General features: G+C 38.7%; 1 protein-coding gene across 48 annotated transcripts in view; it reads left to right on the top strand.

Moving 5' to 3' along the window:
• The window catches only part of LOC118404738 (protein scribble homolog), a 103845-nt gene that overhangs the window by 43422 nt on the left and 45666 nt on the right, over positions 1 to 14757 (top strand). For 25 of the 48 annotated variants that reach the window (XM_035804012.1, XM_035804032.1, XM_035804063.1 and 22 more), the window contains exons 11-18: positions 422 to 591; positions 1849 to 1929; positions 3163 to 3237; positions 5202 to 5282; positions 6897 to 7009; positions 7870 to 7905; positions 10409 to 10546; positions 14034 to 14222. In XM_035804012.1, the coding sequence (XP_035659905.1) occupies positions 422 to 591; positions 1849 to 1929; positions 3163 to 3237; positions 5202 to 5282; positions 6897 to 7009; positions 7870 to 7905; positions 10409 to 10546; positions 14034 to 14222 (883 nt within the window). The remainder of the gene's footprint in view (positions 1 to 421; positions 592 to 1848; positions 1930 to 3162; positions 3238 to 5201; positions 5283 to 6896; positions 7010 to 7869; positions 7906 to 10408; positions 10547 to 14033; positions 14223 to 14757) is intronic. The other 23 variants (XM_035804015.1, XM_035804020.1, XM_035804013.1 and 20 more) reach the window with 23 other exon arrangements.

Raw genomic sequence — 14757 nt, 5'->3', positions numbered from 1 at the left:
GCATCTTTGCCCCCCTCCCCTTAGGTTACAGAACCTCCCCTTACATGTTTTTCAATCAACTTCCCTGCCCTCAGGTTAACCCCTCAGGTTAGAGAACCTCCCCTTACATGTATTTTAAATCAACTGCTCCCCCCTCAGGTTAGAGAACCTCCCCTTTACATGTATTTTTAATCAACTTTTCTCCCCAGCCCCTCAGGTTAGAGAACCCCCCCTTACATGTATTTTTAATCAACTTTTCTCCCAACCCCCTCAGCTTAGAGAACCCCCCCCCTTACATGTATTTTTAATCAACTTTTCTCCTTACCCCCTCAGGTTAGAGAACCTCCCCTTTGTCTCAATACATCTATGTGTATACCTCCCCTCTGGTTAGAGACCCTCCCCTTACATGTATTTTATATCAACTTCTCTCCCCCCCCCTCAGGTTAGAGAACCTCCCCTTCTCCATCACAGCGCTGAACCTGAAGGCGGTTTGGCTGTCGGAGAACCAGTCTCAGCCCATGGTCAAGTTCCAGGCGGAAGACGACGAGAAGACGGGCGACAAAGTCCTGACGTGTTTCCTTCTTCCGCAGCAAGGTCCCTCCGCAAGTATGGGTGAGTTTTTGTGTCGGGAGGGGGAGGGGGGCCTTCGCTTATTTTTGGCTAGAATACTTATTCTGAACTTGTAAAGGCCATATACTCCCAGTACAATGGACTTGATGTGGAGTTACTTTGGTCTTATGACCAGTAAGGCCCCCTTTCCACTAGACAGCGATCACTTAGCGACCGTACAGCAACCAGATGTTATATTTTTGTAACGATTAATTGATTTCAAGATTTTTGGTATCTATCTTTTGTAATGCCTTGCCGTTACCGCTAAACATGCAGAAAACCATGCACAAATTTGTTCGTTGTCTATGAAGTTCGTTGAGCGATGTCTCAAATCTTTGGTTACTCTGAGTGATCGCTTAGGGCCTTCAGTGGAAATGGTTTGCAATCCAACCATAGATTAAGTGCGGAACTACCTGTCATTGATAAATATCTCTATGAGATTACACAATGCAGTTTTCCTTCAAGCTTGGCCCATTGACAAAATGCATTATAACACAAAACAATGCACCATATATTTTGTCACGAGATACATTTCTTCACTGTGTCCCATCTGTTTCCATACAGAATTTTTGCGTACTGCTTTTAAAGTTTGCTCTCCTTTTTGTTGCTGTAATGCTTACTTTGATTTGCTCTGCTTTTAAGGGTTTATGAGGATTGTATACAGAGTTGTGTCATACTTGGCACAGTGTCACTTTGGAATATTTCATTTTGGAATATTTAGCTTCTGTCATCTAGAATGCTTTTCGAAGAAAAAAAAAGATTGCTTGAAAACCATTGTTGAATGTTTCCTAAAAAAAACCAGAAAAGCCCAAAGTAATGTTTTTCTCCAACTTAAAGGCCTGTTCACACGTTTGCGTACGTTCAAGCCTGTAGAATTTGTGTATTGACATTTTTCGTGTTTGTAAAATTTGCATGGAAGAAGTTATTTTTTTACTTTGACCCAACGCTTTACCCTGAATGTCAAAGTCAAAATTATACTTTTTTGGCCACAAACTTTACCTAAGCTAAAAAAAATGTCAGTACAGACTTGATTTAATGCACGAACAACGAAGCATAAAAATTCAAGTCGTACTGGACATACTACAATGTATGTACAAGTAACAATACATTCTTTGACAAATTGTACAGAATCCTCATACCCTGCTTTTCTATGTTCTTTTCTTTTGCCTTGATTCTTCACAACTGTTCTGTTCTCTTCTGTGTCCCCTGTGTTGTACACTGTGTACCACCCCCCTCCCCACCCACACACACGCACCCCAGAAAAACAACAGACGTCATTGTCCCGCAAACTTATCGAAGAGCTGAGAATAGTCCAGCGCCATAGACTTCTCAACAAGAAAGGTTGGTTTAGCGTTACCTAGTAACCAGCTGTTGTCACGGTAACTGATGGAGAACAACACTTCAGAATGTCAGTTCTTGAACAATTAATGATAAAAAAGGTTTTAATGATTGCAAATGTGAGTTTGCCTGAGAAAATTGAAGACTTTTGTTCAGCATTTCTACCTGTCTTTTTTTAACATCTATTGATTTGTGTTGAAAAAAGAGAAAATGCTTCAACGCATCCATCAGTTTTTACCAACGCATCATGTAGTTGTTGTAATTTTTTTTTTAGAAGTAAAAAAAAAATTTATGATTATATTTTGACTTATACTTATAGCACCTTTTTTAAGGATGTACTGTTTATTGAGAAGCAATGTTCATAAGTGTTTATTTTTTTCAATTTTCTATTCAGCATTGAACTCAGATTGTCTTGTTTGTGTATTCCTAAATATTTTCTATTCATAACCTTCTACATTGAGTTTATTTTTTTTGTTCTGCCTAACTATGTGAAAGTGGCCACCTGTTGTGCAGTTATTTCTCTGTCTCCCTCGAAACTATTACAGTTAGGTGCTTTTTAATCCACATATGCAGCCATTAGTCTAAAAAGGATTTTAAAAGCACAACATTTAGCTTGCTTGTAACAAAGGCAAGAGTTAGAACTTTTCCATTAACAATCTGAATTTTCCAAGAAAAGCAAACCACTGCCCAGACTAATGTTTATCAAGAATTTCATTTACGTCAGAGTCGCACCCAAAGCAGGGAAGTTGAAATGTCAGCCCACAAACACGGAAGCCTTTTCCTTTTTCCCCAAGGCTTGAAATTTATTTCTGGAAATGGTGTACTGGTGTAGCAAATCTCAAATTTTAGGTGCGTAGAAAAAAGTTTAGGTCAACAACGTAACATGAAGTACATGTCGAATTTCAGCAAAACCTACCGGTAATTGTAAAACTTGCTGCCTCTCTTTATAGCTTGAATCTGAAATTCTCTAGCTAAATTCAAATATTCTAAGAAGTACAATGTAATACAACTGAGAACAGATGATTTAGTAATTTTTAAATTTTAACAATATGTTGTATTTAGTTGACCAGTACATAACCTTGCGCAAAAATGTAGGTGCACATGTGCTCCAAAATTAGGTGCACAGCTCTAGAGTCTGGTGCATAAAAGTGCATATAAACCCAGTATTTGGAGCCCCCCTCCCCCCCACTGTTGTGAACATCTCTGAGTGTGAGTTGGCACGTGTGTTGTGTTTAGATAATCTGCCAATCGAGGAGCGAATACGGAAACTACGCTGGTCCAGCCACACGGACGACACGGGCTACAAGTCAGGTACGTACCACGGGCAACGCTTTTTCCCCGAAAGCTTCTCTCGAACTCTTACATAGACCAGATTTTATCAGTTCTTTAGTGTCTTCCTGGGATACTTTTGGCTGTACATTTACTTGTGACTATGAACGTTCTTGTCTGTTTTTGTCAGTGTTGAGGATGCTTTAGGGGAAACTGTAGCTATTAATGTAGTCTCACACCACTAACCTGAGATGATGGGAGTCACACAGGGGTTTTGAAGTATACCTGACTCACAGTTTCCATGCAGTATCCTGAGATACCCTATAAGTGATCACCTTTGAAACCGACGCTTCAATGAAATGTTGAAGTGTTTTGAGGAAGACTGCAGGAATAAGCAAGCAATCAATCGAATCGATTTAAAAAAATGCCCCCTTCCTTAATTTAGGCATCACTAAAATGTCTAAAAACTTTGAAAACGAGTGCAACATATTGCTGAACAATCCTCTGTTTGAGTCAGGTATGCTTAACCCTGTAGAAAGGTAGGTAACCGTTACTCATACTTTGTTGTCAAAGTGTGGTAGCTCATAATTATACTGACCCTTGGTGCAGGCCTAAGGTATAGGGAAAATACATGGTCATTCATCAATGATCTGTGATTTATGTAAAGGATGGTGGCCTACGTGAATGTACAGATTGTCCATGTGTGCATGTGCTGTTTCTTGCCTCTGTCTTCGTGTCAATCACTTTAAGTTTCCACTTTTATTTAGCTTTTTTTATTCTCCTGTTGCATTTCTCCATGTATTCATTCACACTACAGCACATATACATGTAGTTAACAGTATTGATATTGCAACACAATTTAGCTATGGTCAGATCATTCTCATACATGTAAAAACATGTATCACAGTCATTCCATTTGAGCACACCAAATTCCACTTGCTTTCAAAACTTGGATGTTGAACTCAAACATTTATTGCAAGTTCTTGCAAGTTTGGGGATAAAAGATAATAATACTTTAAAATTTGTAGAAATTCAAACTTCAGTACAACTTCTCTTAATACAGATAGGAACGTATACTGTGTTATATTTTTTGTTTGGGGTGTTGTAATGTCCTTACGTATTATAACATTACATTTGTGATAGTATTAGGTAATAGACAATGATTTTACACTAAACAGTCATATTTATCGGTTATTCACACACACCAGTACATCGTCACTTGCCGACATTCCAGTGATCGTCTTTCACTTTCCTCGGCCGATCGGGAAAATACATTTACTAACTGGTTCTACTTCACACTTTGTTATCCAGCAATTTACCAACAAGTTGAGGAAACTGTTCGCAAAAGTCACATATCTTGTTATAACTCTTATCCATCACACATTTATTTCCAATGTGACAATTATTTCTGACTGTCTCAGAGGTTGAAAACGATATGCTTGAAGTGTACCCCTTTGACATTGAACAACAAAGCACTCTGTACACAGCCAAGTTTTTTATCATAACCAATCTTTCGATGATTGTCTGTCACCTTCTTTAGCACATCACTGACTTGTCTTTATAAACAATGCAGCTAGGTGTCGATGCTAACAATTGTGGTCCCAAACATAAGAAAAGTTTTAACAACATAGATACAATGCAGTTTACGTATGTTTAAAAATGCAGTAAAACCACATTATTACTATATTGATAAGGTTTACCGCATTAGAACACTGAGACACCTATCTTTGTATATGTGTCTCATCTGTTGGAAGCGACACCTATCTGCAGTGAACTGAACTGCAGTGTGAAAAAAACAGAACCCTTAGGAGGTGACAGACAGTCATCGAAACATCAGCTTGAATAAAACACCTGGTTGCGTACAAAGTGTTAACTCAACTGTTACCTGGTGACTTACCAGCCTGGAGAAACTCTTCCCAGACCAAGTTGACATGTTTGCATGTTTGCATCTTGCCCCCCTCCCGGTGGTACCCAAGTTGCATGGCGCTAACCCTGTACCGTTGCAGGCATGATAATGTTCCAAGACATGGGGTGGGCAGAGGATCCTCATGCCCAGTTTCAGTATGGAGGGTATCTCCCGGAGGAAGGTAGAAACTACTTAGTCTATACATGTACAACAGGGTCCAAACTGTGGGTACCACTTTCCAGCATTGCACCCTTCTGAGGATACGTTCATGCTCTTGTTGGTTTCGTAGTGGTGGGCTCCTTGGCTTTGCTTTCCTTGTGATTGTCTTTTTCTTACAGGAAAAGGTTTGTATTCAAGTTGTTGGTTTGGTTTGCTGTTAATTCTAGCTTTGACTTGCTGTGAATGGCATATTTTTTACAAAATGGAAGTAAAATATGTTTTTTATTGTTGAGATAACCAGTTTGCTGTGTGACTTCTTAGCAATTTTTCTCCAAAATTTTGTTGTGCTTCCGTCTGAAACTTTCAAATGTTGATTTTGTATCGTTCTGCGGGTGCAATGCTGGAAATGCTGTTTGGAAGCCCCCAATCCACCAAAGTAGATTAGCAAAGTCATCATTCATTGTAGGCTCCCCCTCACACCCTGTACAGAAAGTAGCTCATCGTTCGGTAGAGTCACATTCTTCCGTGTTATGTACTATGTGCCAATAATCTGCTACCTTCCTCCTATCCCTCCCTGACCCTAGTAGGGGACATCAAATTATAGCCATCATTACTAACACCTCAAAACATCACTGTGCACAACATTACTGAAAAATTACTACATATTACTGATATAACTTCATCATCTCATCTTGCATGTTCACAGATAATACTTCATCTGCATGTGCATGAAATATTGGAGAAAGAACAATGCATACCGACACCAGTGCATGTTTAAATGTTAACTGTTAAGAGCCTTCTAACAGCACTGTGTGTTTTGTTATGATCATGTATGAGCTTACTTTCATTGTTGTTTATTATTGTGAAGCTGCTATTCAGTATCAAGCAATGCATGTCTACAAGTAAGAAACATTGCAGGGTTCTCACCAGGAATTTTTAAAAGTGTAGCGGGCATCTTCGCACAGCAAAGCCATGTGGCAAGTGTAGGCATGAGCATTGTAGTCTGAGGCAGTCTCTCCCTGATAATTTTTGAATTTGTAACTGTCAGAAACACTTTACTGCATTTTTATGGTTAAATTTAGAGGGATTGAATGAAACGTTTTGTTACAAAACAACAGAAAGCCCCATTCACTGTGTTTCAACCAGCATAAGGGACCTTTCTGTTGCCCAAATCACACCATATGGGATGCAAATTTGGGATGCAAATTGCTATGTAAGGCTTCTTAGACGCAGCTGTCTTGGTGAGATCCCAGAATATGCCAATGTCTGTTTCATATGTGCACTGGGCTTTGAATGTCACTGTCATTGTGTATTTAAATTTGGTAATCATTCATGACATGTTAAATCAGCATGTTTCTTGTGATAACATCACTTGTATAATGCCATATTGTTTGTCTCATCATGTTCTCTTGGTTGAGGAGTGATGTCACTATGGTGATATCTACTGTTACTGTATCCATGGTTACTGTATCCATGGAAACTGTATCCACAGTTGCCAAAGCTTCACACAGATGTCAGTCATCACACATATGACCTCACCACACACTGGAAGAGTCTATTTACCTACAGGGGTGGACAGACCTCTGAGAAGATGTTGATTTCTCAACCCTAGTTTGATTTTTTTTCTCGCGTGCAGAGAACTTGTTCCCCGACGGCAGAAGTATGGAAGATGCGTGGAACGAGCCGGTACCGGACCGTACGTCAAAGGTGTTGTTCGACGCGCCGGAAGAAAACGAAGAAGACAAACCGGTGAGCGATTTCGTATTTTTGGTTGATTTTTTTATCATAAGCAATGGTAAGAACCTGGTGAACAAAATAGCCAATACATCCACAGCCCTCTAAACTTCTTTATGATATGAGTTATGAATAAATTGTATGTTTCTCTAACAGTTCAGCCACTATGTATACAATACATGATTGGTTGAAGCTTACAATTTGAACTTGATCCTCTTGAGATTGACACATAAATTCAACATCATCACAATTTCCACACACACAAGACAAGCACAATTTATTTCAGCTGAGCTGACAACAAACTTGACCTATATTGGCTAAAACTACATGTATGAGTCTTTTATTGAGACAACTTTGATTTGTTTTCCTTCTACTATTCTTTCTGACAGCCTGTTCAAAGACCCTTTAGGTCTCTAACAAACTTGCACCTTTCAAGACCTCTCAGGTCTGCCTGGTTTGATGATAATATTTATTACAAATGGTCATTTTAAGTTGTAAAAGAAAATTCAACTCATTTTATGAAGCAACAATTCTTGGAAACCATTTCTTGGGCAGCAAAATTTGTTTTGGGCTGTCTCCAGCGTTTAAGTTTTTTTTCTAACCCATCCAATTTTCGGAGTCCATGTTCTTAAAACTGTCTTCTTAAGCATTTTCATTGGTTTCATGAAGTTCAAATTTTTCAGACAGACTGGGTGCAATTTTTCATCCTTCCCAACAACCTAGTTTCTTTCTTAGGATGGAAGGATGGGTTTTGGAAACAGCTATTTTCTAGATGTGGTTTTACCAAAGATAGCCCTCCTTCCTTTTCCTACTGCAGTTTCAGTACTTCCAACTCCAATGCCTTTTGTTTGTACCTCTCTCCCTCTCTCCTCCAGCAGACGGTAGGTTTTACAAACCCAGACCTCCCAAACGTACGTATTCTCTCTTCTGTTCTGTACAGAATGCTACTCATCTCTGTCAAGCACCCTTCACACTGAAATCACGGTAGTGACTGCGCAGTGCTGAGGTGTTCTCAATACTGGGTGGGACTTGGACAACTCAATTTGGTAGAAAGTTGGTCAAGAATGTGTACCAGGGGTATTGTTGGCAGAGTACTTAACCCTTACACTTCCAAAAATGCTTTTTCTTGTTTATCTTGTTTTGCTTCCTCACAGAAAATTTTTCTTCTAGGAAGAAAATTATTCTGTCCCCAAGAAATCTTAGAAAAATGTGCTTGTCCATGGGGCAAGCAAATTTTTGCTTGTCAAGTTTTTGAGAAAATTTGAGATTTGTTTTCTTGTATTTCTTAAAATGCTCTTTCTTGTTTATCTTGTTTTGCTTCCTCACAGAAAATTTATCTTCCAGGAAGAAAAAAAATTCTTGTATTTCTTACGAGTTGAACCTGCTAAGAAAAAAACAAGAATTTGTAGAATTTTTTTCTTGCATTATAAGAAAAAATAAGAAGATTTTGCTTAAATGTCAAAAAAAAATTTTGTGGTTTCTCGTTTTGCTTGAATTTATTCTCAATTTTCTTCCTGCAAGAATATTTTTCTTCATATAAGAATTGTCCATGGGGTAAGCAAAATAAGAAAAAATCATTTTTGGTAGTGTAAACTGCCAATCCCGGATATATCCGGCACACCTATACATGCCCTGTGTGCCGCTCCCGGATATATCCGGGATAGCGTATTCCTTCGAAGCTTTGTGCACGTGTAGTGCACGAACCCCAGAAGTTAGGGACTTTGGCCTTGTTCGGTGGATCTTTTTGGAGGTCAGCGGCCAACCCTGGCACTGATAGCATTTTAAAGGGCTGAAACTCTGGCAGTTTAAGGGTTAAAGCCCAATTTTTCTGTCGACTTCATACGGTAACGCAACTCTCAAAATGGTGGACGTTGAGTGGCACTGACATACTTGAGAATCGTGTGAAAAGTACCATCCATGACTACGCCACACTGTTGCACTTCGCCAGTCTTCTAGACAACTTTCTTGACCAACTTTTTACCAAATGCGACATTGTTCAAATCCCACCCAGTGTTGTTAGGGCACCTTTTCACCATTTGGTCACTGCCATGATTTCTGGTGAATGGAGTTAGATGGAGGTGCAACTCTCTGTGTGAGTTTGTCTTCTTGGCCTTGTTTTTCCTTTCACCACCTTTAGTGTGCCTGTACAAACCTTGTTTATTCCACCTTTAGAAGGACTCCAAGCATTGTCACTCACAGCACAGAATACAATCATACTGTTCATTGTATTCAGTTGTTTCAGTAACTTATGTAATGTGTACACTTTGTATCATTAACATGCAAGAAGAATTGAAATGGTGATATACTAGATGAGGTTGTTGTAAAAAAAACTGAACATTTTTTCCTTGAAAAAAGGAGTTTTTCATAGTCATACTCAGGTGGAAAGTTCCTTCTGACATTAACTATGATTTTTATTCTATTATCATAATGTTACATCTAAATACACAGCGCATTTTATTTTACACTGACAAGGTATTGGAGCATATTATCTGTTTCCACTTGACTGTTTCACATATTTGTTATACAATTGGAACTTGACCAAAGGCGGGGTTGTAAGGTATGATGACATGCTTATTAAAATCAAAGCAGGTTTGAAATTGATGTCATTGTCAGAAGAGAAACTATTGTCATGTTTTTCGTACAGAAATCCTGCAAATTTTCATTTCTCCACATTCTCAAGCCTTACCTGTGGCTCAAGCTCTGCTAAACTGGGCTGAGGTTTCTACTTGTGGGCGTGGCCCCAAATTACCAGCTATCAGCCAATCAGAGAATTCATGCCTGAAGAAATCACTTAGGCCATTGTCTGATTGGCTGACAGCTGGTTAGAAGCCGTGCCAGCTAAAGTGGAAAACTGACTTCCTAAACTTTAAAATAAAAGAGCCTCCCCAGGGTATATTGTATAGGCCACAGATGAGGCAACTGAGTAGGAGAATGCTTCTCCACATTGTAGATATTATTTGGAAATCCTCACTGTCTGTCAATCATATTTGTGCTTGGACCATTCCATTGTTACTACAATGTAGGGGTGTGCCAAGTTCTCCATCCAACTGTACTATGCTATCCGTTATTTTATGGTCTTGTCATATTTGATAGATTTGCAACAGGAAATTGACGACAGTCTTTAAATAATCCATGAATGAAAGGTTGCTTATATTTCATCATAAGTCAATACTAGTATTGAAAAATAAGTTCTAAATTTGCGTCGATGAAGGTTAGACATCCAGGTAATACTAGGATATGCAAAAAGCAGTTACTCAAGCAACTGCATATGATTTTCCAGTTCCAAAATCATATCCAGTTGGTTGAGTAACTGCTTTTTGACACAATTTCTAAATTTCCATCAGTGAGGTACCCTCAGACAGCTAGTATTCCTAATTCACGATTTTAACACCTCTGTGTCCCCTCCCCTCCTAGACGACGTTTGTACGCCACAACACGCCACATCCGCGGGAGCTGAAAACACGACACCCCAAGTACCTGGCCAAGCAGCAGAACAAGCATTCAGACGAAGACGGTCACGTGATGACTGCAGAGTCTGAAGAAGAAAATGAGGTCACTGTTATTAGACATGTCACTCTATAGTATGAAATTTTATAATCTATAATATACTGTATCAAATATATCAAAAGATTAACAATATAACATGCTACTAATACTAATAGCTTGAACGTTAGACATCTAGGTAAGAAGATATTTAAGATACACAATACAAAAGTTGCTCAGGGAATGCGCTAGGTTTTGTAACAACTGTTAGATAGCATCCAGTGACTGACAAAAGATAGTGAATATCATCTGGGCAAATTTGGTATATCTACTACTATCTATCTGATCATTTACAAAATCTATCTCATTGCTTGAGTAATTTTTGTATTCTGTATACAAATGTGCCATTTGACAAGGATTCTAGAATTTTAGGCATCTACTGTAAATGCAGAAACTTTCGCGGTGGATTAATGTTCGCTTTTTTCCCGGTGGCCACTTCACCGCGAAAAGTCTTTTTTCCCGCTACCGCGAAATTAAATCCTCGCGAACTTAAATGCATTTACAATATTTATTGGGATATACATAGAATTAGGTAGATTAGATATAGCTTAACATTGAATACAGAAGGGGAAGTGAACCATTGGACACAGCCTCAAAATATGGTCTTGACACTATGCTAAATAGAAGTCTTACTTGGATTCAAATCAGTTTGACTTCTGTAGGCGTGGCCTCTTACCAGCTGTCAGCCAATCAGAATGGCCCAAATGTTTTCTTTAGGTAAATCCAATTCTCTGATTGGCTGAAAGCTGGTAAACCTCAGCCCAGTTTCACAGAGTTTCCCCAATGTACAGTAAATGCAGAAATGTTTGCGGTGGATTAGTGTTCGCGTTTTTCGCGGTGGCCACTTCACCGCGAAGTTGAAACCACCGCGATTATTTTTCTATTATGGTATTCGACTGCAGTCTATAGTGTTACCGCGAAAGTAAAACCACCGCGAAAAGTTTTTTTCCCCGATACTGCGAAATTAAATCCCTGCAAACTTAAATCCCCGCGAATTTAAATGCATTTACAGTATATTGTATAGGCCGAGGGCAACACTCTGCGTAAGCGTAAAAGAATGGAATTTAGGAATTCACCTGTAGCTTGGCAATGAACAAGTTAACGATTTACTCTGGCCCATATTGACCTCTTCATTGATCAGTAATGACCTCAGTCTCCAGGCAATAACTCCCCCCTCACCTATAACGACCTTAATACATTTTGTATCTTATCGGAGCTGAAAATGACCCCAAAAAGTCATTCTTGCTTTGGTGACTAATTGTTATTTTCCACACTTCCAAGTTAGTTTACTTTGGAAGAGTTGTTCATCAATAATGACCTACTTTCGTCAGCGAGAATGATTCTCACCACACTCAGCAATCAATACTTAGTAGTGATATTAGATAAGCAAAAGGCCTAGAAAGAACATCTGCCTCAACGGTCAATTTTAAGGTTCCGAAAGCAGAAAAACACACACAGCCAGTTGTAAATTTTATCTTAAGTTATGTCGTCAAGACAGTTCGCAACACAGGTATGTTTTGGTTGCAAATATTTCGTACTTTTTGTATGACTTTTGTACATGTTTGTCTGTTTCACTATGGTTTACATTTTTTTTGTACGTTACAAGTACAATGATTATAGGGGGTGGGGGGCCGACACTGAATTCGGAAAAAGTCTTCTATGTATTACTCTTCTCTAAAATACGATCATACAATATTTTGCCACTCAGTCACAAATTAACTAAGCATAACAGCTTTAGAAGTATATTTGAAGTAGTAGAAAGATATTTGTCTCTTCAAAGTCTATCCGAAAGATAAATTTAAATTGTTTGCATTAGGATTTAATAAAAAAGTCAGTGTGCCAATTTTTTTATCCACCAAGTGCTGTGATTCTGGAAGAATCCATTGCCATGGTAGGGGAGCTCAGGCCGGAGAAAAATTGTCGTCTCAACTGTGTTTTGTGTTTTATTTCTACTTGTTTGTATAGATATATGTTGCAATATTGTTTGATATGGATTGTTTTCAATGTTGTTTATTTGTCTAAAAAAAATTTAAAAACGGGACCATACATGCATACTCGGTATACTGTGTATGAAAATCTGTATATTTTGGTATCAAAACAATGAAATAAACTTGTTTGAAAAAAAAAATAGAATGGACCGTTTGGTTTCCAGGGGTGCATTAAAGCCAGAAAAAGTAATTGACAGGCATTCCTTTGTTGAAAGGATTTTCTACTGTTTTGTTTAAAGTACTCTGTCAGGATTTTAAAACAAACTCGATGTTTATGTTTAAAAAAGTCTGGCTACCCTGCACACCCCCAGGAAACCAAATGGTCCATTCTTTTACACCCTCCAAAACTATGTGAAAAATGTGGGCTAGGGTTTGTTACTTCCTCAGTGACAACCTTTAGTCCTTAGGGGGGCGGCTTCCCCCTCCATTAGTCCCACCCCCCTAGGGAGATCTATGCAGTTGCAGGCCAGGAATGGTTTAGTTGGTAATGAGAGAGCTCAGTGTACGGTAAAAGGGTAAATATTCGCGGGATCATTTTTGCTGTAGGAGGAAAATTCGCGGTGGTTTTATGTCCGTGGATAAAACTAGGGGGTAGGGAGGCAAAAGACAGGACAAAAAATTTAGCACTTATTTTAAGTCAACAGGTCAAAGAAGTCACTGCAAGAACAGTCAACATAAAACCACCACAAATATTTCCATTGTTACAGTAGTCGATACATACCGAGGAACAGATACAGTTGCGCTACCCTTTCTTCACTTCCTCTCAACGCTCAAAACTTGTTACCTTTGGCAAATACACTAAATCCCTCTGTAAATAGGAATTAGGGGAGGGACAACTTATATACTGGTCATAACGTTACAGCTCCCAACTATAGTTGTTAATCATTGCCTAAAATCTACAATTTAATCTCTTGACTTACATAGCAACATTATATTAACGAAGCACAATTTCTCTAGCCCTACTCTGTTTCTGTAGGCCCTAACAAGGTCCTATTTTGCAAAGATAACACAGTGTGAACATCTGTTTTACAGTGAAAAACACCTGTTTTTAAATGTCTTCCAAAATGTAAACTTTTAGGGCATTCTACAAATCAACATTCATACTAACAGTTAGGAAATTTTGAATGCTCAGTCATTTGGAAAGGATTAGTTTTGGGCCAGTGAATCTTCCTGGAATAACGGAAGTGTTTCCTGTCTAGTGTGTGGACATGTTTGCATTTTGCGCTCTAACAGTTCCAGCTGTCAGACAGTGACACCATGTATGTCATCAGGCTGTATCAATGGGTCAGCAGGGTCATGACCTTTAGACACTGGGACCTGGAATAATCCATTGTATCCTGACGGGGACTATTTTAGATTCAACTATTTACATGATAAAATATTTGTATTCGTAGAAATTTTCAATCTCCAAAATTTAGTGAAATCTCTGAAGTTAAGTTTAAGAATTTAAAGAAATTTGCAGTATTGTTGATCAAGAATTAAAATATTTGCATATTGCACCCCCACAGGAGGAAGATGATGAACAAACCCCTCTCATGGTAACCAATCAGCATGCTGTACCACTACAACAACAACAACAACAACAACATGTGGAACTAGCACAGGAAGAACCCAGAGAAGAGGAAGAAGAAGAAGAGTTGCTACCAGAGAGAACACAAGAAGAGAATGAGGAGGAGGCTGAGGAAACAGATGATGAAGTGCGTGATTACATGTTGCAGTACAATTTAAAACAAAAAGTGTACAAAAACTTTAGTTGTGTATGTACCGTGTACAGTACATAATACACAACTAGAGTTTTTGTACACTTTTTGTTTAGCAAGCATTTCTTGCTTAGGCTCATCCTCAATAATCTATAGGCTTTCTTTAGTGCACAATACATGTAGATGAAACACTGAGGGTCCCTAATTCTTTTATTTATTTATTAATTTCCAAGCCCAGTTGAGGGAAAATCTCCAGACTTGCATTTTTTGCATCCTTTCTGAGACCTATCTGTTAGTGTTCCGACCTAGCATTCAATTACCAAATGCAGAACCAGGGGTGCCTAAGCATTTGCACGAACCCTATGAAATTCGTACGAATATTATGTGATACACACGAATCACTATGCGAAAACGCACGAATATTATGAAATTCGCCCGAATCACTATGCGAAATCGTACGAATTTTATGAGATTCGCACGATTCACTATGTTGACACACACGAGCCCTTATGTGAGTTGCACGATCCTTATG

The sequence above is a fragment of the Branchiostoma floridae genome, chromosome 17, assembly GCF_000003815.2.
Source record: "Branchiostoma floridae strain S238N-H82 chromosome 17, Bfl_VNyyK, whole genome shotgun sequence".
In the NCBI taxonomy this organism is placed as follows: domain Eukaryota; kingdom Metazoa; phylum Chordata; class Leptocardii; order Amphioxiformes; family Branchiostomatidae; genus Branchiostoma; species Branchiostoma floridae.
Note: the sequence above shows the minus strand (reverse complement) of the source record. Positions and strands in the feature narration are given on the sequence as shown.